Source organism: Ranitomeya imitator, chromosome 5 (genome assembly GCF_032444005.1).
Source record: "Ranitomeya imitator isolate aRanImi1 chromosome 5, aRanImi1.pri, whole genome shotgun sequence".
Taxonomy (NCBI): Eukaryota; Metazoa; Chordata; class Amphibia; order Anura; family Dendrobatidae; genus Ranitomeya; species Ranitomeya imitator.
The window spans coordinates 26959405-26984100 of record NC_091286.1 but is presented as its reverse complement, the minus strand read 5'-3'; the positions used below and the strand labels follow the sequence as shown (position 1 = coordinate 26984100).

Here is a 24696-nt window from a genome sequence, read left to right as displayed (position 1 = left end):
AGGATGTGTCCTGTGCGGTGTAGTATATAGAGGATGTGTCCCGTGTGGTGTAGTATATAGAGGATGTGTCCTGTGTGGTGCAGTATATAGAGGATGTGTCCCGTGTGGTGCAGTATATAGAGGATGTGTCCCGTGTGGTGCAGTATATAGAGGATGTGTCCCGTGTGGTGTAGTATATAGAGGATGTGTCCCGTGTGGTGTAGTATATAGAGGATGTGTCCCATGTGGTGCAGTATATAGAGGATGTGTCCTGTGCGGTGTAGTATATAGAGGATGTGTCCTGTGTGGTGTAGTATATAGAGGATGTGTCCCGTGTGGTGTAGTATATAGAGGATGTGTCCTGTGTGGTGCAGTATATAGAGGATGTGTCCCGTGTGGTGCAGTATATAGAGGATGTGTCCCGTGTGGTGTAGTATATAGAGGATGTGTCCTGTGCGGTGTAGTATATAGAGGATGTGTCCCGTGTGGTGTAGTATATAGAGGATGTGTCCCGTGTGGTGTAGTATATAGAGGATGTGTCCCGTGTGGTGTAGTATATAGAGGATGTGTCCCGTGTGGTGCAGTATATAGAGGATGTGTCCCGTGCGGTGTAGTATATAGAGGATGTGTCCCGTGTGGTGTAGTATATAGAGGATGTGTCCCGTGTGGTGCAGTATATAGAGGATGTGTCCAGTGTGGTGCAGTATATAGAGGATGTGTCCCGTGTGGTGTAGTATATAGAGGATGTGTCCTGTGTGGTGCAGTATATAGAGGATGTGTCCCGTGTGGTGCAGTATATAGAGGATGTGTCCCGTGTGGTGTAGTATATAGAGGATGTGTCCCGTGTGGTGTAGTATATAGAGGATGTGTCCCGTGCGGTGTAGTATATAGAGGATGTGTCCCGTGTGGTGTAGTATATAGAGGATGTGTCCCGTGCGGTGTAGTATATAGAGGATGTGTCCCGTGTGGTGTAGTATATAGAGGATGTGTCCCGTGTGGTGCAGTATATAGAGGATGTGTCCCGTGCGGTGTAGTATATAGAGGATGTGTCCTGTGCGGTGTAGTATATAGAGGATGTGTCCCGTGCGGTGTAGTATATAGAGGATGTGTCCCGTGCGGTGTAGTATATAGAGGATGTGTCCTGTGCGGTGTAGTATATAGAGGATGTGTCCCGTGTGGTGTAGTATATAGAGGATGTGTCCTGTGTGGTGCAGTATATAGAGGATGTGTCCCGTGTGGTGCAGTATATAGAGGATGTGTCCTGTGTGGTGTAGTATATAGAGGATGTGTCCCGTGTGGTGCAGTATATAGAGGATGTGTCACGTGTGGTGCAGTATATAGAGGATGTGTCCCGTGTGGTGCAGTATATAGAGGATGTGTCCCGTGTGGTGTAGTATATAGAGGATGTGTCCCGTGTGGTGTAGTATATAGAGGATGTGTCCCGTGTGGTGTAGTATATAGAGGATGTGTCCCGTGTGGTGCAGTATATAGAGGATGTGTCCCGTGCGGTGTAGTATATAGAGGATGTGTCCCGTGCGGTGTAGTATATAGAGGATGTGTCCTGTGCGGTGCAGTATATAGAGGATGTGTCCCGTGTGGTGCAGTATATAGAGGATGTGTCCTGTGCGGTGTAGTATATAGAGGATGTGTCCCGTGTGGTGTAGTATATAGAGGATGTGTCCTGTGCGGTGTAGTATATAGAGGATGTGTCCCGTGTGGTGTAGTATATAGAGGATGTGTCCCGTGTGGTGTAGTATATAGAGGATGTGTCCCGTGTGGTGTAGTATATAGAGGATGTGTCCAGTGTAGTGCAGTATATAGAGGATGTGTCCCGTGTGGTGTAGTATATAGAGGATGTGTCCCGTGTGGTGTAGTATATAGAGGATGTGTCCCGTGCGGTGCAGTATATAGAGGATGTGTCCAGTGTGGTGCAGTATATAGAGGATGTGTCCTGTGCGGTGCAGTATATAGAGGATGTGTCCCGTGTGGTGTAGTATATAGAGGATGTGTCCCGTGTGGTGTAGTATATAGAGGATGTGTCCTGTGTGGTGCATTATATAGAGGATGTGTCCCGTGTGGTGTAGTATATAGAGGATGTGTCCCGTGTGGTGTAGTATATAGAGGATGTGTCCAGTGTGGTGTAGTATATAGAGGATGTGTCCCGTGTGGTACAGTATATAGAGGATGTGTCCCGTGTGGTGTAGTATATAGAGGACGTGTCCCGTGTGGTGTAGTATATAGAGGATGTGTCCCGTGTGGTGTAGTATATAGAGGATGTGTCCCGTGTGGTGTAGTATACAGAGGATGTGTCCCGTGTGGTGTAGTATATAGAGGATGTGTCCCGTGTGGTGCAGTATATAGAGGATGTGTCCCGTGTGGTGTAGTATATAGAGGATGTGTCCTGTGTGGTGCAGTATATAGAGGATGTGTCCCGTGCGGTGCAGTATATAGAGGATGTGTCCCGTGCGGTGCAGTATATAGAGGATGTGTCCCGTGTGGTGTAGTATATAGAGGATGTGTCCCGTGTGGTGTAGTATATAGAGGATGTGTCCTGTGTGGTGCTGTATATAGAGGATGTGTCCCGTGTGGTGCAGTATATAGAGGATGTGTCCAGTGTGGTGCAGTATATAGAGGATGTGTCCCGTGTGGTGTAGTATATAGAGGATGTGTCCTGTGTGGTGCAGTATATAGAGGATGTGTCCCGTGTGGTGTAGTATATAGAGGATGTGTCCCGTGCGGTGCAGTATATAGAGGATGTGTCTCGTGTGGTGTAGTATATAGAGGATGTGTCCCGTGTGGTGTAGTATATAGAGGATGTGTCCTGTGTGGTGTAGTATATAGAGGATGTGTCCCGTGCGGTGTAGTATATAGAGGATGTGTCCCATGTGGTGCAGTATATAGAGGATGTGTCCCGTGTGGTGTAGTATATAGAGGCTGTGTTCCGTGCTGTGCAGTATACAGTCATCTCTCCTGGGAGGTGTAGTATATAGAGGCTGTGTTCCGTGCTGTGCAGTATACGGTCATCTCTCCTGGGAGGTGTAGTATATAGAGGCTGTGTTCCCTGCTGTGCAGTATACGGTCATCTCTCCTGGGAGGTGTAGTATATAGAGGCTGTTTTCCATGCTGTGCAGTATAGTCATCTCTCCTGGGAGGTGTAGTATATAGAGGCTGTGTTCCCTGCTGTGCAGTATACGGTCATCTCTCCTGGGAGGTGTAGTATATAGAGGCCGTGTTCCGTGCTGTGCAGCATACAGTCATCTCTCCTGGGTGGTGTAGTATATAGAGGCTGTGTTCCGTGCTGTGCAGTATGCAGTCATCTCTCCTGGGAGGTGTAGTATATAGAGGCTGTGTTCCGTGCTGTGCAGTATACAGTCATCTCTCCTGGGAGGTGTAGTATATAGAGGCTGTGTTCCGTGCTGTATAGTATACAGCCATCTCTCCTGGGTGGTGTAGTATATAGAGGCTGTGTTCCGTGCTGTGCAGTATGCAGTCATCTCTCCTGGGTGGTGTAGTATATAGAGGCTGTGTTCCATGCTGTGCAGTATACGGTCATCTCTCCTGGGAGGTGTAGTATATAGAGGCTGTGTTCCGTGCTGTGCAGTATACAGTCATCTCTCCTGGGAGGTGTAGTATATAGAGGCTGTGTTCCGTGCTGTGCAGTATACAGTCATCTCTCCTGGGAGGTGTAGTATATAGAGGCTGTGTTCCGTACTGTGCAGTATACAGTCATCTCTCTTGGGTGGTGTAGTATATAGAGGCTGTGTTCCCTGCTGTGTAGTATACTGTCATCTCTCCTGGGTGGTGTAGTAGGTAGAGGCTGTGTTCCGTGCTGTGCAGTATGCAGTCATCTCTCCTGGGTGGTGTAGTATATAGAGGCTGTGTTCCGTGCTGTGCAGTTTACAGTCATCTCTCCTGGGTTGTGTAGTTTATGGAGGCTGTGTTCCGTGCTGTGCAGCATACAGTCATCTCTGCAGGGAGGTGTAGTATATAGAGGCTGTGTTCCGTGCTGTGCAGTGTACAGTCATCTCTGCTGGGAGGTGTAGTATATAGAGGCTGTGTTCCCTGCTGTGCAGTATATAGTCATCTCTCCTGGGTTGTGTAGTATATGGAGGTTGTGTTCCATGCTGTGCAGTATACAGTCATCTCTCCTGGGTTGTGTAGTATATAGAGGCTGTGTTCCGTGCTGTGCAGTATACAGTCATCTCTGCTGGGAGGTGTAGTATATAGAGGCTGTGTTCCCTGCTGTGCAGTATATAGTCATCTCTCCTGGGTGGTGTAGTATATAGAGGCTGTGTTCCGTGCTGTGCAGTATGCAGTCATCTCTCCTGGGTGGTGTAGTATATGGAGGTTGTGTTCCGTGCTGTGCATTATACAGTCATCTCTGCTGGGAGGTGTAGTATATAGAGGCTGTGTTCCCTGCTGTGCAGTATACAGTCATCTCTCCTGGGTGGTGTAGTATATAGAGGCTGTGTTCCGTGCTGTGCAGTTTACAGTCATCTCTCCTGGGTGGTGTAGTATATCGAGGCTGTGTTCCATGCTGTACAGTATACAGTCATCTCTGCTGGGAGGTGTAGTATATAGAGGCTGTGTTCCGTGCTGTGCAGTTTACAGTCATCTCTCCTGGGTTGTGTAGTATATGGAGGCTGTGTTCCGTGCTCTGCAGCATACAGTCATCTCTGCTGGGTGGTGTAGTATATAGAGGCTGTGTTCCCTGCTGTGCAGTTTACAGTCATCTCTGCTGGGAGGTGTAGTATATAGAGGCTGTGTTCCCTGCTGTGCAGTTTACAGTCATCTCTCCTGGGTGGTGTAGTATATAGAGGCTGTGTTCTGTGCTGTGCAGTATACAGTCATCTCTCCTGGGTTGTGTAGTATATAGAGGCTGTGTTCCGTACTATGCAGTTTACAGTCATCTCTCCTGGGTTGTATAGTATATAGAGGCTGTGTTCCGTGCTGTGCAGTATGCAGTCATCTCTCCTGGGTTGTGTAGTATATAGAGGCTGTGTTCCGTGCTATGCAGTTTACAGTCATCTCTCCTGGATGGTGTATTATATGGAGGTTGTGTTCCGTGCTGTGCAGTATACAGTCATCTTTCCTGGGTGGTGTAGTATATAGAGGCTGTGTTCCATGCTGTACAGTATACAGTCATCTCTGCTGGGAGGTGTAGTATATAGAGGCTGTGTTCCGTGCTGTGCAGTATGCAGTCATCTCTCCTGGGTGGTGTAGTATATAGAGGCTGTGTTCCGTGCTGTGCAGTTTACAGTCATCTCTCCTGGGTGGTGTAGTATATAGAGGCTGTGTTCCGTGCTGTGCAGTATGCAGTCATCTCTCTTTGGTGGTGTAGTATATAGAGGCTGTGTTCCGTGCTGTACAGCATACAGTCATCTCTGCTGGGAGGTGTAGTATATAGAGGCTGTGTTCCGTGCTGTGCAGTATGCAGTCATCTCTCCTGGGTGGTGTAGTATATAGAGGCTGTGTTCCGTATTGTGCAGTATGCAGTCATCTCTCTTTGGTGGTGTAGTATATAGAGGCTGTGTTCCGTGCTGTACAGCATACAGTCATCTCTGCTGGGAGGTGTAGTATATAGAGGCTGTGTTCCGTGCTGTGCAGTATGCAGTCATCTCTCCTGGGTGGTGTAGTATATAGAGGCTGTGTTCCGTGCTGTGCAGTATACAGTCATCTCTCCTGGGAGGTGTAGTATATAGAGGCTGTGTTCCGTGCTGTGCAGTATGCAGTCATCTCTCCTGGGAGGTGTAGTATATAAGGCTGTGTTCCGTGCTGTGCAGTATGCAGTCATCTCTCTTGGGTGGTGTAGTATATAGAGGCTGTGTTCCATGCTGTACAGTATACAGTCATCTCTGCTGGGAGGTGTAGTATATAGAGGCTGTGTTCCGTGCTGTGCAGTTTACAGTCATCTCTCCTGGGTGGTGTAGTATATGGAGGTTGTGTTCCGTGCTGTACAGTATACAGTCATCTCTGCTGGGAGGTGCAGTATATAGAGGCTGTGTTCCGTGCTGTGCAGTATGCAGTCATCTCTCCTGGGTGGTGTAGTATATAGAGGCTGTGTTCCATGCTGTGCAGTATACAGTCATCTCTCCTGGGAGGTGTAGTATATAGAGGCTGTGTTCCGTGCTGTGCAGTATACGGTCATCTCTCCTGGGAGGTGTAGTATATAGAGGCTGTGTTCCCTGCTGTGCAGTATACGGTCATCTCTCCTGGGAGGTGTAGTATATAGAGGCTGTTTTCCATGCTGTGCAGTATAGTCATCTCTCCTGGGAGGTGTAGTATATAGAGGCTGTGTTCCCTGCTGTGCAGTATACGGTCATCTCTCCTGGGAGGTGTAGTATATAGAGGCCGTGTTCCGTGCTGTGCAGCATACAGTCATCTCTCCTGGGTGGTGTAGTATATAGAGGCTGTGTTCCGTGCTGTGCAGTATGCAGTCATCTCTCCTGGGAGGTGTAGTATATAGAGGCTGTGTTCCGTGCTGTGCAGTATACAGTCATCTCTCCTGGGAGGTGTAGTATATAGAGGCTGTGTTCCGTGCTGTATAGTATACAGCCATCTCTCCTGGGTGGTGTAGTATATAGAGGCTGTGTTCCGTGCTGTGCAGTATGCAGTCATCTCTCCTGGGTGGTGTAGTATATAGAGGCTGTGTTCCATGCTGTGCAGTATACGGTCATCTCTCCTGGGAGGTGTAGTATATAGAGGCTGTGTTCCGTGCTGTGCAGTATACAGTCATCTCTCCTGGGAGGTGTAGTATATAGAGGCTGTGTTCCGTGCTGTGCAGTATACAGTCATCTCTCCTGGGAGGTGTAGTATATAGAGGCTGTGTTCCGTACTGTGCAGTATACAGTCATCTCTCTTGGGTGGTGTAGTATATAGAGGCTGTGTTCCCTGCTGTGTAGTATACTGTCATCTCTCCTGGGTGGTGTAGTAGGTAGAGGCTGTGTTCCGTGCTGTGCAGTATGCAGTCATCTCTCCTGGGTGGTGTAGTATATAGAGGCTGTGTTCCGTGCTGTGCAGTTTACAGTCATCTCTCCTGGGTTGTGTAGTTTATGGAGGCTGTGTTCCGTGCTGTGCAGCATACAGTCATCTCTGCAGGGAGGTGTAGTATATAGAGGCTGTGTTCCGTGCTGTGCAGTGTACAGTCATCTCTGCTGGGAGGTGTAGTATATAGAGGCTGTGTTCCCTGCTGTGCAGTATATAGTCATCTCTCCTGGGTTGTGTAGTATATGGAGGTTGTGTTCCATGCTGTGCAGTATACAGTCATCTCTCCTGGGTTGTGTAGTATATAGAGGCTGTGTTCCGTGCTGTGCAGTATACAGTCATCTCTGCTGGGAGGTGTAGTATATAGAGGCTGTGTTCCCTGCTGTGCAGTATATAGTCATCTCTCCTGGGTGGTGTAGTATATAGAGGCTGTGTTCCGTGCTGTGCAGTATGCAGTCATCTCTCCTGGGTGGTGTAGTATATGGAGGTTGTGTTCCGTGCTGTGCATTATACAGTCATCTCTGCTGGGAGGTGTAGTATATAGAGGCTGTGTTCCCTGCTGTGCAGTATACAGTCATCTCTCCTGGGTGGTGTAGTATATAGAGGCTGTGTTCCGTGCTGTGCAGTTTACAGTCATCTCTCCTGGGTGGTGTAGTATATCGAGGCTGTGTTCCATGCTGTACAGTATACAGTCATCTCTGCTGGGAGGTGTAGTATATAGAGGCTGTGTTCCGTGCTGTGCAGTTTACAGTCATCTCTCCTGGGTTGTGTAGTATATGGAGGCTGTGTTCCGTGCTCTGCAGCATACAGTCATCTCTGCTGGGTGGTGTAGTATATAGAGGCTGTGTTCCCTGCTGTGCAGTTTACAGTCATCTCTGCTGGGAGGTGTAGTATATAGAGGCTGTGTTCCCTGCTGTGCAGTTTACAGTCATCTCTCCTGGGTGGTGTAGTATATAGAGGCTGTGTTCTGTGCTGTGCAGTATACAGTCATCTCTCCTGGGTTGTGTAGTATATAGAGGCTGTGTTCCGTACTATGCAGTTTACAGTCATCTCTCCTGGGTTGTATAGTATATAGAGGCTGTGTTCCGTGCTGTGCAGTATGCAGTCATCTCTCCTGGGTTGTGTAGTATATAGAGGCTGTGTTCCGTGCTATGCAGTTTACAGTCATCTCTCCTGGATGGTGTATTATATGGAGGTTGTGTTCCGTGCTGTGCAGTATACAGTCATCTTTCCTGGGTGGTGTAGTATATAGAGGCTGTGTTCCATGCTGTACAGTATACAGTCATCTCTGCTGGGAGGTGTAGTATATAGAGGCTGTGTTCCGTGCTGTGCAGTATGCAGTCATCTCTCCTGGGTGGTGTAGTATATAGAGGCTGTGTTCCGTGCTGTGCAGTTTACAGTCATCTCTCCTGGGTGGTGTAGTATATAGAGGCTGTGTTCCGTGCTGTGCAGTATGCAGTCATCTCTCTTTGGTGGTGTAGTATATAGAGGCTGTGTTCCGTGCTGTACAGCATACAGTCATCTCTGCTGGGAGGTGTAGTATATAGAGGCTGTGTTCCGTGCTGTGCAGTATGCAGTCATCTCTCCTGGGTGGTGTAGTATATAGAGGCTGTGTTCCGTATTGTGCAGTATGCAGTCATCTCTCTTTGGTGGTGTAGTATATAGAGGCTGTGTTCCGTGCTGTACAGCATACAGTCATCTCTGCTGGGAGGTGTAGTATATAGAGGCTGTGTTCCGTGCTGTGCAGTATGCAGTCATCTCTCCTGGGTGGTGTAGTATATAGAGGCTGTGTTCCGTGCTGTGCAGTATACAGTCATCTCTCCTGGGAGGTGTAGTATATAGAGGCTGTGTTCCGTGCTGTGCAGTATGCAGTCATCTCTCCTGGGAGGTGTAGTATATAAGGCTGTGTTCCGTGCTGTGCAGTATGCAGTCATCTCTCTTGGGTGGTGTAGTATATAGAGGCTGTGTTCCATGCTGTACAGTATACAGTCATCTCTGCTGGGAGGTGTAGTATATAGAGGCTGTGTTCCGTGCTGTGCAGTTTACAGTCATCTCTCCTGGGTGGTGTAGTATATGGAGGTTGTGTTCCGTGCTGTACAGTATACAGTCATCTCTGCTGGGAGGTGCAGTATATAGAGGCTGTGTTCCGTGCTGTGCAGTATGCAGTCATCTCTCCTGGGTGGTGTAGTATATAGAGGCTGTGTTCCGTGCTGTGCAGTTTACAGTCATCTCTCCTGGGTGGTGTAGTATATAGAGGCTGTGTTCCGTGCTGTGCAGTATACAGTCATCTCTCCTGGGAGGTGTAGTATATAGAGGCTGTATTCCGTGCTGTGCAGTATATAGTCATCTCTCCTGGGAGGTGTAGTATATAGAGGCTGTGTTCCGTGCTCTGCAGTATACAGTCATCTCTCCTGGGTGGTGTAGTATATAGAGGCTGTGTTCCGTGCTGTGCAGTATACAGTCATCTCTCCTGGGAGGTGTAGTATATAGAGGCTGTGTTCCGTGCTGTGCAGTATGCAGTCATCTCTCCTGGGAGGTGTAGTATATAGAGGCTGTGTTCCGTGCTGTGCAGTATGCAGTCATCTCTGCTGGGTGGTGTAGTATATAGAGGCTGTGTTCCCTGCTGTGTAGTATATAGTCATCTCTCCTGGGAAGTGTAGTATATAGAGGCTGTGTTCCGTGCTGTGCAGTATACAGTCATCTCTCTTGGGTGGTGTAGTACATAGAGGCTGTGTTCCGTGCTCTGCAGTATGCAGTCATCTCTCCTGGGTGGTGTAGTATATAGAGGCTGTGTTCCGTGCTGTACAGTATACAGTCATCTCTCCTGGGAGGTGTAGTATATAGAGGCTGTGTTCCGTGCTGTACAGTATACAGTCATCTCTGCTGGGAGGTGTAGTATATAGAGGCTGTGTTCCGTGCTGTGCAGTATGCAGTCATCTCTCTTGGGTGGTGTAGTAGTTGCATATTTTTCAGCCCTGGATGTATTTTACCCCTATTTGCGGTGCAGGGTCAGAGGTCAGTAACTCTGGGTCTCCATTTCCGGCTCTTGTGACTGATGCTGTGTTCCCATGTTGTAATCAGTCCTGCGGGGAAAACAGGAATCCGAGGTTGAGTTTATGGAAAGTTTCACAATTCCAGGCTCATTAGACATCTTATATAAAGCATCGGTGACTCAGCAATTTATCCTTAAACCTTAGAACTGCCAAGACTCTGATGTGACTTTTAGGGACGTATCTAAGCTGATGCTGCGTGATACAGACTTGGAGTTTCCTACACTTCCACATTTACCATGATATCTTGGGATCAGATTTATCCATAGGTTGGTATTTCTCCATATATAATATGGCAGTTTGCTTTATTAATACTTCTGACCAAGAGGAGTCCACTTCACCTATTGATCCAGATAATATGAAGATTGCTTAAATAAATAACTTCTTCAGAAACCTATAAATTGGACCTGTCACTATAATCTTTTTATCCTGATGCAAACGCCGCTTTTCTCCTGAATTCAGCATTGTTTTTCTTTTGTTTCTGCGCCTCTCCGTTCCAGAGATATGGCCCCTTCTTTTCTGTATATTAACCCAGTCTTTTAGTGAAGTGGGTGTGGTTTTCTACTCTTGTCTGTGGGCGTCATCTTGGGGACCACGCCCAGTTGATAACAAAGCTAGATTTGCATACAGAGAGAAGGGGGCCATATCTCAGGAACGGAGAGGCAAAGGATCAAAAGAAAAACATCGCCGGATTCAGGAGAACAGCGGCATTTACACCGGATAAAAACAAAACATATTTATGTCATGTGGCAGGTCCCCCTTTAATTTTCAGAATCATTGCGCAATCTTTACCCTAACACCTGTTATCTCTCTTTTCCGTTTTAGCAAATATTGGTGTTCCCTATAATATAATAATTCGGTCACATCTTTTCTTAGAACTTCGTATTTTGCTGTTCCTCTATTATTACTCCTGGAAATGTATGATTTAATGGAAAAACTGAAAGTTACCATTCTTTTGAAAAAAAAGTGACCATATACCAATCATCCCTGATTGAACTTGGTATCCAGATGAGATTTTAGCATGAATTTATTATATTTGTTACCCATACTGTTTGTAGAAGAGATGGACCTTAATTATTTGACCCGTGTTTTCCCAGCAAAAAACTACATATGGGGATCCTAAGAGTGTTTAGAGACATGCCTCCTTGAGAAGGGATGTGATATAACCCAATTTTTGGATATTTCCAGGAGGAATGAAAAGTTTTTCAACTTTTTAATAAACTTTTGTGTTTTCATTGTTTTATATGGAATCTGCTTTATTAATCAGCTGTCCTTATTTGTTTCTGGCCACTCAGCTGAAGGATTGTTACAGTGTTTCAGACTAGTCGTAACTGTACTAATTAGAGCTGGTGAATTAATTTTTTGGGCCAGGGGCCAGGTCACTAGTCGGTGGCCACCGCGTACCGGTTGGCCTCCCCGTCGCGTCTTCTGATTGGTCGGCTTGGCGCAATGTCAAGTCTGAGTCACGCCGCAACAATGGCTTTTTTACACTCTTGCAAATAAGGAGTGGCGTAGGAGAATTCCAGCAAGTAGGAGGCGGTTCGCTGGGTCCCACCTGGCGGCCATGGGTAATTTCTCATTGGTAGCGTTGATTTTTTAATCTTGTCCGAAGATGCCAACGAGGCCATGATTTCGGGCCTTCTAGGAATTGGTACTAGGCTTCCTTAGAGTCCATAATGTTTAAAATTGGGAGATAGCGGTGTAACAATTCGCAACCAGTTGGGTGTCAACCAGTGCGGCAGTCATATTGGTTGTCATCCAACGTTTCCAAACATGTCCATAACTGAGGACGACTCTAGAAAGTGTTTTCTACTTAACCTTATTCCTTTTAGTTGGTGATCGCGGACCCCTGTGAGGGCAGACGTGGGGGGTATCGTTTGTCGGAGGTGGCGGCAGTATTCTGTGACAGGTGTCGGATCTCGCAGCACAGTCGGGAATGTCTCCATATGTTCTCCTCTGCCTTCACTGGCTCAGCAGTAAAACAAAATTCTAAAACCCGGGCACTTCGTCTATTATGATGTTCTGGAAATATTTGGCATGTTTCGGATATTTCTGAAAATTACGAGCACTGCTCGGTGTCTTCCTGTTTTATTTTGTCACTGCGAAATCCTTGGAGTCAACCACTTCTCCTGCGTCTGAATTCCTAGTTTGCTATAGAAAGGGCCTTCTGAGACCCTCCAAGGGGTTTTCCTCACAATCGAGTGAGGGGCTTAGGGCTCATGTTGGTGATCGGTGATGATCACAAGAAGGTGAGTTGCACTGGACAAGAAGGGTTCCCTGATAATACACAGACCACAGATTGTCCCGTTACTGCGATCCCCGGTGATCATCTACTAGCTGGTGAATCTGACTGCAGTGCCACCACAGGGGAAATGAAGTATTGCACCTATTTCCTATAAAAATATCTTTGGGCTGTCTTTGAAATGTTGGGTTCTTTTTTTAATTTGATTTTTTTTAAGGGTTTTTCCATCACTTTGGTATTTCTGACCTATCCCTCTTCTTTAGCAGATTGGCGGTGGTCCAGCAGCTCATCCTTTTGTTGCCTGTAAGATACAGCGACGAGCATTTCTGTGTATGGCGCAGTCACGGAGTGGTCTGCCAAAAGATTTTTTAATGGGCAGCTAATTACTTTTTTCCTATTTTTTTTTGTGTATTTTATTTTATTTTTATTTTATTTTTAGATATTTTTGGCAATGTTTTTTTTCCCCATATCACAACGTATATTAAAGGGCATCTGTCATTAGGATCAATCCTCCTAAGACGTCTTTATGGGCATGTAATGGTAATTTGATATCTGATGTTTTATTCCATGGAACTCTACAGATTTCTTAATATGTAAATGAGATGTTAAGATCTATGGGTCGGACATAGATCTCCTTGAGGATCTGCCTCCAGAGATTATTCTTATGAAAAGGGGATTTACCAGTGTGAGACATGTAGTGACTGACAGTCTGCTCTCCTGATCTCACTGCAGAGCTGTGTGTGATTACAACTAACACAGCACAGTGCAGCAGAGTTTTGCCTTGTCTCATTACAAACACATTCGCAGCAGCAGTTGTCCTCTCATAGTGCTGTCAGCTCTGCAGTCCTGCCCTTTCCCCCCCAGCACTAACTGCCGGTAATATGGCAGCAGAAACACTATGATAGGACAACTGCTGCTGTAAATGTGTTTTTAATGAGAAAACGCTCAGTTCTGCTGCACTGTTAGCTCTGATCACACTGCAGAACTGTGTGTGATTACAACTAACATAGCACAGTACAGCAGAGTTTAACTTTGTCTCATTACAAATTACATTTGCAGCAGCAGTTGTCCTCTCATAGTGCAGCTTTGCAGTCCTGCCCTTCCCCCCCCCCAGCACTATCTGCCGGTAATATGGCAGCAGAAGCATTATGATAGGACAACTGCTGCTGCAAATGTGTTTGTAATGAGAAAACTCTCGGTTCTGCTGCACTATTAGCTCTGATCTCACTGCCTGCAGAGCTGCGTGTGATTATGAGAACAAAATGTCAGTCTTGACATGTTAGTTGTCATTGTAATCCTGCCTCTTATAATAATGAGCCTGCTGAAATCTCTTCCTGAAAAGACAGGAAGTATGAGGATTTTTTTTATTAAAAAAAGCCAGGTGGGAAGTTTGAAAATTGCAAGGTGTTTTTTGCTGTTGATTCTTCTGACCCCGCTGTAGATTGTGGGGTCTTCTCTCTGCAGCGGCTTGTCTTTCACATCGCTTGCAGTCAGTACAGTGTTCGTGTGTCCGGAGCGGGTTGTGTTACGCTGCAGTGTGCGGCTCCGGATATTATTGGTATCTGAGATATAATTATGGCTGCGGAGGTGACGTCCGCTCGTTCTCAATGTCACCGGCTCCTGATAACCAGAGACTGATTATTCCATGGTTTTGGGTCTTGTCAGTATCACAGAATTCCCTTTACTCACTCCTACCATTGTATGAGGGGCACAGCCGCCGCATGTATGGGATCTGCCACGTATATGAGATCCGCCCCGTGTATAGGATCCACTGTGTGTATTGGATCCGCCGCATGTATGTGATCCACCACGTGTATGGGATCAGCTGTGTGTATGTGATCCGCCATGTATATGAAATCCGCCACGTGTATGGGATCGGCTCTGTGTATTGGATCTGCTGCATGTATGAGATTCGCCGCGTGTATGTGATCCTCCACTTTTATGGGATCCCCTGTTATGAAGGCTTTTTGGCTGTCACTAGTATGGGGGGCTTTTTGGCTGTCACTGTTATGGGGACTTTGTGGCTGTCACTGTTATGGGGACACTGTAGCTGCCTTTTCTATAGAAGCATTGTAAGTGTTAGTCTTATGTGGGGCATTGCTACTCCCACCATTATGGGACTTGTCTCCCCCTGTGGCTATGTGAAAGTGACTGTTGGGGGTGCAATGTGATGGTCGGTGTTGGGTATGACTGGGACCAGTCGCATGGCTGCGCATTATGTGGACACGCATCAGGGCATTATGTGGACACGTATCGGGGCATTCTTTGGACGCGCATCGGGGCATTCTGTGGACGCGCGTCTGGGCATTATGTGGACGTCTGTCGGGGCATTATGTGGACGTCTGTCGGGGCATTATGTGGATGTCCGTCGGGGCATTAAGTGGACGCGTGTCGGGGCATTATGTGGACGCGCGTCGGGGCATTATGTGGACGCGCGTCGGGGCATTATGTGGACGTCTGTCGGGGCATTATGTGGACGTCTGTCGGGGCATTATGTGGATGTCCGTCGGGGCATTAAGTGGACGCGTGTCGGGGCATTATGTGGACGCGCGTCGGGGCATTATGTGGACGCGCGTCTGGGCATTATGTGGACGTCTGTCGGGGCATTATGTGGACGTCTGTCGGGGCATTATGTGGATGTCCGTCGGGGCATTAAGTGGACGCGTGTCGGGGCATTATGTGGACGCGTGTCGGGGCATTATGTGGACGCGCGTCGGGGCATTATGTGGACGCGCGTCGGGGCATTATGTGGACACGCGTCGGGGCATTATGTGGATGTCCGTCAAGGCATTATGTGGACGCATGTCGGGGCATTATGTGGACGCACGTCGGGGCATTATGTGGACGCGCGTCGGGGCATTATGTGGGCATGCACCTGTTTCTGACGTAGTGGGTTACTACTGCTTCCACTCCTCTAGGTTTCCTTTGCAGCCATACTGACAGTTCTCTGTCTTTCTCCCCGCAGCACACATCACTGGACGGCTACCCCGAACCTCACGTCCCTCCTACAAAGTCGAGCAGCAGACAAAGCCTCCCCCGATGTCGCAACTCCATAGCGTCCACCACCGACGAGCAGCCGCACATCGGAAACTACCGCCTGCTGAAGACCATCGGTAAAGGAAACTTTGCCAAGGTGAAACTGGCCCGACATGTCCTCACGGGGAGAGAGGTGAGTGCGAATTCTGCGTCATGTCAGGACGGGTCCTCGAATAGATTTCCCTTCATTGTTTGTCCGGCTTTGTTCACCTCGGACGGCTGCAAGAAATGTGGCAAAGTTTGCCGTCCGTGAATGAGATAGGGCCGGGCACGGTGCCAGCGCCCCAGTCAAGGCCTATTGTTGTCTGCACTGTGCTGCCTGTACGCGGGGGGGTTATTCTGCTGTACGGCCGCATTGTGCCGCTGACGTACTCACAGTTTCCCCCGGCTCTGCAACAGATGAGCCTAATGGACTCGACAGCTGCTCTGGTCTCCATTTCTTCGCGCGGACTTCCTCGCCTCACACAAGGCACATTCAGGGGGCAAAATTGGCAGAATTGTAAATTTAAAGAAGACCCGTCAGCTGTCCCCATAGGCAGTGCTAGGAAATACTTGTATTTTCCCCTAAAATAATGATAGCGGAGTATCTGAATTGTTCCGTTCCTCCATTGATCCTCCTGGAAATATATCAATCCATTAATAGTTGGCCATTACCATTCCCCTTGTCAGTGGCGTGTGTCCCTGACGCTCTTGGACTGATGGTAATACCCAGTTGTCCATCATTTTGTACGGGAGGATTATCAGAGGGACTGTTAAAAGCTCCAGTATTGTTAAAGGTGTTTTCCAATGGATACATTTTTTTAAAGGGTTAAATATAAAAAAAAAACAGGTCAGGAAGTAGAGACCGTGAGGGTCCAGTACCAGGAGATCGGTATATTTCATGCAAGTATCACTTCATTCATTTTTTTTTCTAACCAGTCTGCAGTTGATAAACATGTTTACTCCTCTGGACATCCCCTTTAACCGTTCCAGTACTGTTAGCAGTGTCGTTCCTCTGTTATTCCTCCTGAAAATGTAAGAATAAATTGACAAGTGGGTGTTACCAAATCATTGAATAGGTCACGACACACTCCCTGACAATATCAGAATGTGTTCAGACACAATCTATTAATAAAAGGGGATGGTGCGGCCCATTCAGAAAATTTCCAGGAGGAATAACAGAGGAACAACACAATTCCACATTTGGAGAAAAAATGATTATTTAATGGAGAACACAAGTCATGAGACACGCTGGGACCCCTGTAAATGGCCGCACTGAGATCCCTGTCCATTCAATGCAAGTTTTTTTTTTTTGTTTTTTTGTTTTAAATGATAGATTTTTTTTTTAACCATTTCTTTCTTCAACTTGCAGGTGGCAGTGAAAATAATTGACAAGACTCAGCTAAATCCTACAAGCCTACAGAAGGTAAGACAGTCGCCATCTCATCCCCAATCACGTCACTTCTTGTATTTTTTTTTAGAAGATTTATGGAAAACCCTTTAATCGAAAGTTAAAGGGGTTTTCCCAAAATTGCGTGGATAGGAGAGCGGAGGTCGAGCATGGGCAAAGCCCTGTTCTCAGAATCGCTGGGAGTTCCACAATCAGTAAGTGGATTTTGGAAAACCCCTTTATGAAAATCTGCTTCCACATAGAATGATTCCAGATTCCAGCGCAATGATTTTATTTTGATCGTTACATTCCCACGGATGATAAGTGGCTCGCTTTTTTGGCAGCCGCTTATCTTTCTCAGATGGAACAAAATAAGGCGTCCATTCAGCCGCTGGGTTTCTCCACGACTAAGGCCGTGTGCACACAGAGTGTTTCTGCACAGTTTTTTGGAGCAGAAACTGAGTGGAGACTGTTAGGCACCGAGTCATCATTTGCATTTTTTTTTTGCCTAATGGTATTAATTGCCTTTTCTTAGCACCAAACTCCATGGCACAAAGTCCAAAAAATTGACTTTTTTTTTCTTCCTGTCTTGAACTTCTTTTGCAACTTCAGGAAAGGAGCAAATAGAATAAATAGAATAAGGGTGCAAAAAAAAAAACACGACACAAAACTAGACAAAAAAACCCAGACCGAAATGAAATGATGAATCAGTGCCAAAGTTTGTGAGGAGTTTGGAGAGTTTCTAATCCAAAACCTCCACGTGCACGGAGCCTAGTTACTATTTGAAGAAACAGAGCCGTCATGATATTTTTTTTTCCCTAGGGGAAACACTGTTTGACATGAGGCCAATTAAAGTAATTGCCCCCCACCCCCGTGCACTATGTCTCCTCTAAGCATCTACTTCCCCTCCCCACAATGTTCAAAAGTCATAAAAAAGTTGCTTCTCAATTAAATTTTATTTTATTTCATTCATTCATTCATTCATTCATTCATTCATTTTAATAAGGCAGTGACAGATTGTTAAAGTAAGGCCGGCGTCACACATAACGTATAAAAGAATCGGTCCGTTTTTTTACGGCCGAGATACGGCCACTTCACTTCACTTCACTTCCCCTGACGAAGCTGTCCTTGTAACAGCGATACGCGATGGGAGTCCACTCTTCCACTTCCCGCTCCTGTGTCTGGCTGCCAGCATTGTAGTTCTCTTTAGGTTACTTGCCTTTTTCAGCAGTACTCCCCGCCTGACCGGACATGACCTGATTAGCGTGGGAAAGTTTCTGAACACTTTCCCACGCTGTCAGTTCACCGTGTCAGGTGGGGCCAACTACCGCTGACGTCACTTAAGTCAGTCTCACACGTCCAGATAATTCCGGTACCGGAAAAATCGGTACCGGAATTATCCGTGTCCGTATGCTCCCGTGGTACATCAGTGTGGCACATGTGCGGCACACTTGTGCCGCCCGTGTGCCGACTGGGTACCACACGGAGCGTGCAGGAGACAGCGCTAGAGATAAGCGCTGTCCCCTGCATCTGGTGCTGAAGCGGCCATTCATATCTTCTCTCCAGCAGCGTTCGCTGGAAAGAAGATATGAAAAATCCTTTTTTTTTTTTTTTTCGTGTTTAAAGTAAAGATCCCTGTTGCCAATCCCCTCCCACCCCCTGTGCGCCCCCCCCCCCCCCCCCGCGTTACTAAAATACTCACCCGGCTCCCTCGCAGCGTCCTCTCCTCGCCGCACCTTTTCCTGTATGAGCGGTCACGTGGTGCCGCTTATTACAGTAATGAATATGCGGCTCCACCCCTATGGGACAGGGATCTTTATTTTAAACACGAGAGAAAAAAAAGGATTTTTCATATCTTCTAGCCAGCGAACGCTGCTGGAGAGAAGATATGAATGGCCGCTGCAGCACCACGTGGGGGGGACAGCGCTTACAGTAGCGCTGTCTCCTGCACGGCACACGGACTGCACACGGACAGCGTCCGTGTGCGGTACGTGTTTTACACGGAACCATTGACTTTAATGGGTCCGTGTAATCCGTGTGCTCCCACGAACACTGACATGTCTCCGTGTTTTGCACACGGACACACGGTCCGTGAAAATACGCTGACATGTGCAGTGACACATTGCTTTCAATGTGTCTACGTGAGTCAGTGTCTCCGGTACGTGAGGAAACTGTCACCTCACGTACCGGAGCCACTGATGTGTGAAACCGGCCTTAGGCTGCGCTGACTCCCCACCTGACGCGATGAACCTGACAGCGTGAGAAAATGTTCAGAAACCTTCCCACGCTAATCAGTTCATGTCCGGTCAGGCAGTGAGGCTGCGCAGGCAGCTTTTCATTCATTCCCAATTTCCTCCACCGTGGTGTACAGCCCGGCTGGTTGCATTAGCACCGTTCCGGGTTGTAAACTAATTAACCCCTTGAGATGGATTTACAGTGTGGAACTTGACTGTACAGCGGACAGGTATGGGATATTGTTGCTTTTTTATTTTGGATTTTTTTTTTACAGAAGAACGAGGGCTTCGCTTGGATTGAGCATGCAATAAAGATGTTAAAACCTGTGTGTGTAATTATTTCATTAAAAGACTTTATTCTTATTGTGTATTTTTAACCATTTCAGACTATTGGATTAATAATGGAGAGGTGTCTTATTGACATCTCTCCATTATTAACCTGGCTTAATATCACCTTACAATAGCAAGGTGACATTAACCCCTTATTATCCCATATCCCACCGCTACAGGGCAATGGGAAGAGAGTGGCCAAGTGCCAGATGTGCCTTTTCTGGGGTGGCTGGGGGCAGGTGTTTTTAGCCAGAGGGGGGGGGGGGGAAATAACCGTGGACCCTCTCCAGGCTATTAATATCTGCCCTCAGTCACTGGCTTTACTACTCTGGCGGAGAAAATTGCACGAGAGCCCACGCCAGTTTTTTCCGTGATTTAACCCTCTAATTTAACACCTAGAGATCCCAAATTTTACACACACGCACACACACACACACACACTACTAACATTATTACGGCGGGATATGTAAAAATATAACACATGCAATGGTTTACTGTATGTAAACCATGTCTTATATCCTGTCGGGTTCTGCAATGATTTTACAGAACCTGACAATTGAATTATCGGCTATTCTGCTATCTAACTCTCTATGAAATATATATATATATATATATATATATATATATATATATACCGTATATATATATCTCTATCAGTGACATATATACTGTATGTGTGTATATATATATATATATATATATATATATATATATGTATATATATATATATATATACCCCTATACTATGTGTAGACGTTTATTCTATCTATTCTATTCTAACCTGTCAGTGTGATGTTACAGTACACCGCACTGAATTACCGGCTTTTCTATAGAACACCGCTGCGTATTTCTCACAAGTCACACTGATGGTCCGTGTGGTGTGCGAGTTTTTCTCGCAGCCATAGACTTTCATTGGCCATTCTCGGCCGAGATACTGTGACAATCATAGCATTCTGTGATTTCACTCGCACGTATAATACGGGTGAGAAAATATTGGATGATGGGAGCTGCCCCATAGATTAACATTGGTCCGAGTGCTATACGATTTTTTTTTTATCGCATAGCACTCGTCCGTATTACGATCTAGTGTGACTCCGGCCTAACTTTGTAACTTTTTACTAGTAATCAGATTTTTCCATTTTTTTTTTGTTATGATTATTTCTTTTCTTTTCTACATTTCATTACCGGGTTTTTGTTATTTTATTTTTTTATTTATTTTTATTTTTAGCAGGTCGATTAGGGCATATTCAAAGTTCACCCAGAGAAACAACCCATTTCTTTCTTTTTTTTTTTTTTCCCCATTGAACTTGGCACGTATTCCAGGCCCAGTTGGTGGTGTTACGTCTCATGCTGGGAAAACAGCACTTCAGGCAGGATTAAAGCGTGGGGCGGTGGATTCATCAAACCATCTAATATAACTCCGCGCTCGATGAATCAGCCGCTTCAACAACTTGGCACGAAGTGATATTTTCTTTGGGGCTATAAATATCTGTTAAGGACTCGCGACCACTCGCAGAACGCTGAGCCGTGGGGAAACGTTAAGCAATGTTTTAATAAAATGATCAGTCATTTGGAACTGAAGGAGAACTCACCTGCCCCGCAACTCCTTTAGAAGACGCGTACTATGAAAGTCATCCCATTTAAAACTCATTTTTCTTCCATGTTCACATGAAGTTTTTGGAGGAGTTAAAAAAAAAACAGGAGTTTTTCCAGCAGAAACTGCTTCAGGAAACGCTGTACTCCCAGGAAAGTTTTTCTTTTTTGGAAAAAAAATTTGGAAAAAGTTGCATTTTTTTTAAGCGGAGGGGAAACTCTCCAAATCCTCCTCAAAGACTCAAAATTCGACATGTTACTGTGAACAGTTAAGATGAAAGAATCTCAATCTCATTCTCATGGTTAGTACCCCCTTTTGCAAGTATCACAACTGGAAAACACTTTTTGTAGCCGGACAAGAGTCTTTCAATTTTTCTTTTAGGGATTTTCATTCATTCTTCCTGTTCTGTGAGATTCCTCGGTCTTCTAGCCACAGATGCTCAATGATGTTCAGATCAGAGGACTGTGAGGGCCATTGTAAAACCTTCAGCTTGTGCCTTTTGAGGTCGTCTATTGTGGATTTTGCTGTGTGTGTTTGGGATCATCATCCATTTGTAGAAGCCATCCACTTCCTCTTTTCAACTTAAGCTTTTTTACACATGGTGTTATGTTTGCATCAAATATTTGATGGCATTTAATTGAATCCATTCTTCCCTCTACCCATGAATGTTCCCCATGCCATTGGCTACAACACAACCCCAAAGCATACTGTATTTTTCGGACTATAAGACGCACCGGACCATGAGATGCACTCCCAAATTTTGGGGTGGAAAATAGCAGAAGAAAGATTTTTAAAATACGGGGATCCGTCTTATTGTCCGAATTTAAGGTATCTTACCTGAGAGCCAGTGGTGGTACAGTGGGATCACAGAAGGCAGGGTCCCTTCCTCAGGATCCGGCAGCGGTAGAAGTGGGGCAATGCTGCAGTCCCGGGTGTGATGCTGCGGGTCCAGTGTCGGAGGCAGAGCTGGAGCAGGGTTCCATCCTCAGGATGCCGGCAGCGGCAGAGTTGTGGTAATGCTGCGGCGGTGAGCAGAGTCCCTTCTTCAGGATCCCGGTGGCAGAAATGCTGCGGCGCTGCTGCCCGGTGTCCACGGTGAGCAGACTGCATCACCAGTTTCCCTGCAGCCATCTTCCTGAAGCCATGGGCCGCCGGAGGCTTCAGGAAAGTGACCGTCAGAGGCCACGCGTGCACAGATTGAGATCTTGGCGGCCATTTTCCTGAAGGCGAGTGCCGCCGAGATTTCAGTCTGCTGCCGGCATCCTATAGAAGGGACCCTGCTCAGGTGCACTCCGCACCGCCGCAGCATCCACACACCGCAACCTCCCTGTAAGCCTGCATTTGCACTATAAGATGCCCCCCCATTTTCCTCCCAAATTTTTTGGGGAAAAAGTGCGTCTTATAGTCTGAAAAATACGATAATTGATCCACCCCCATGGTGGATGGTTGATGGTTGGCGAGATGTTCTTTTCCTGAAATTCTATGCCCTTTGTTCTCCTCATATACCGTTGATCCTTGTGGCCAAAGTGTTCTATTTTAACCTCATCGGTCTACAGGACTTGTTTCCAAAATGCATCAGGCTTGTTTAGATGTTCTTTTGCATACTTTTGATTCTCAATTTTGTGTTGAGGACGCAAGAGAGGTTTTCTTCTGATGACTCTTCCATGAAGGTCATATTTGTGCAGGTGTCTCTGAACAGTAGAACAATTTAGCACAACTCCACAGTCTGCTAAATCTTTCTGAAGGTATTGTGCAGTCAAGTTCGGGTTCTGATTTCTTTCTCAAGCAATCCTATGAGCAGCTCTCACTGAAGTTTTTCTTGGTCTTCCAGACCTTATCTTGACCTCCACTGTTCCTCTTAACTGCCATTTCCTAATTACATTTGCTACTTACTTGAAAATGCTTTGATATCTTCTTATAGTCTTCTCCTACTTTGTGGCCCTCCATTTTTTTTCATTTTCAGAGTGCTCGGCAGCTGCTTAGAAGAACCATGGCTGCTGTTTTTTGGCACAAGGTTAGAGGACGCTGGGCTTTACAAAGTTCGGAAATTTAAATCACTTGGCCTTTCCTAACGATGATAGTGAACGACGTCTCCCAAACACAGGACACACCAGACATGAGAGATTCCTGCTCTGCTGTCTCTATATTGTACATGTTTAGAAACAGCATCAGCACGGAGAACATTATGCAGCAAAACTGAGCTGTGTAGCTGTGAATCCAGCTCTGGAATGAGATAAAACACTTAATAGCACCATCTCTGTTTATCATCTCCCCATAGACTTCAATTTGTAATCTGATTCTTAAGTCTTCTGTCTTTTCTGAGCCAGAAATGTTTTTAGCTTTTCAGAGAGGATGATGAGTTCAGAAGTGGCTCATAAGTGGAGAAATAAGCAGATAAGTTTCATATATTTGCTTGTATTGTGAACTGTGATCATTTAGGGGAATTTTGGTTTTGCCAACAGCCCTGTGGCCCCATTATCTGAGAATTTTAGGCCAATGAGTAGTTAATACTTCCATGGTTCCAGAGGTCTAGTTATATCCCCCTGAATATGACCTCCGCAGGTTTCTTCCACCGTTCTTCCCTATTTATAAGTTCTTGTTGCCGGCTTCTTATCCGAAGGATCTGTGAAGAATCCGACTTGATGGAATCTTTCAATCTCAGCCACGGCCTTCTCATCATCCTCCAACCTGTAATTTCATTACTTAGGGATTTACTTATGATCTATCTGGGCACCGTGCCCGGTCCACTTTAGTAATCGAGAACGTCATATCATGTCTTATACAGGTTGTAGATTTCTTTACTCCCTCTCAACCATCAACGTGCAAGACACATTTACTTCTTCTGTATTTCCTCAAATTTATGTTCCAAGTTTTTAAAATGTTATTTCTCTGGTTAAAAAAATAAATAAATAAATGAAATGTTTAAAAAATTTGTAAAAAAGAACAAATTTTTTTGAAAAAAAAAATCTTGAGGTCATTGAAAATAAGTAGTTAAAATATTAAACAATGAAGTATATATATTTTTTATTTTTGAAATTATATAATAATAATATTTCTTAAAAGAAAAAAGTGGAAAAATTCTTGAAATCAAGGAAATGAAATGGTTAAAATATGTCTAAAAAGGGAAAAACTCATTGGAAAAAAAAAATCTTGAAATGAAGGAAATTAGGTGGTTGAAATATTTCTAAAAAAACGATAAAAGAATTGGAAAATTCTAAAAATGAAGGAGATTACTGGTAAATAGTTAAAAAATATTTCTAAAAAAGAAAAAAAAAATCGAAACATTCTTTAAAAAGAAGGAAATTAAATAGAATATTTCTAAAAAAAAAAAAAATAAAGATAAAAGAATTTGGAAAATTCTAAAAATCAAGAAAAATTAATTTGTTTAAAATAGTTCTAAATCGGGAACATTTATTTTTTAAACATTCTTAAAAACAAGGACATTAAGTAGTTAAAATACGGTATTTCTAAAAAAAAAAAGTGTGAAAAAATATTGAAATTAAATAGTTAACATGTCTCTAAAAAGAAAAAAAAAATCTGAAAAATTCTTGAAATTAAATAGTTAAAATGTTTCTAAAATAGAAAAACTGGTGATCTATTAAGGCAGTGTAAAAAAAAGAAGGGGAAAAGAAGCAACCAGAGCTCCACCCCATCCAACCCTTGGGAAAGAAGAAAAGACAAAATTTCTTTTGGTTATGATAAAAAAAAATACGAGGAGTCGTCCACAAGTTACTTCCACAGTGGAGCAAATAGGATTCGGTCAAGGGGTTGGCCCCTTTATCAATCAAGGGGGCCATATTTCGGCCCCTGATCTGTCTCTATGGTATGTACGAGTGATCAGCATTGGATGGCACAACAATGGTGTCTTTCTGGGTTTG

At 45.4% G+C, this 24696-nt stretch overlaps 1 protein-coding gene across 2 annotated transcripts in view; it reads left to right on the top strand.

Moving 5' to 3' along the window:
* MARK1 (microtubule affinity regulating kinase 1) overlaps window positions 1–24696 on the top strand; it is a 165594-nt gene that overhangs the window by 72210 nt on the left and 68688 nt on the right. For both annotated transcript variants that reach the window (XM_069768471.1, XM_069768472.1), the window contains exons 2-3: window positions 15221–15424; window positions 16643–16696. In XM_069768471.1, the coding sequence (XP_069624572.1) occupies window positions 15221–15424; window positions 16643–16696 (258 nt within the window). The remainder of the gene's footprint in view (window positions 1–15220; window positions 15425–16642; window positions 16697–24696) is intronic.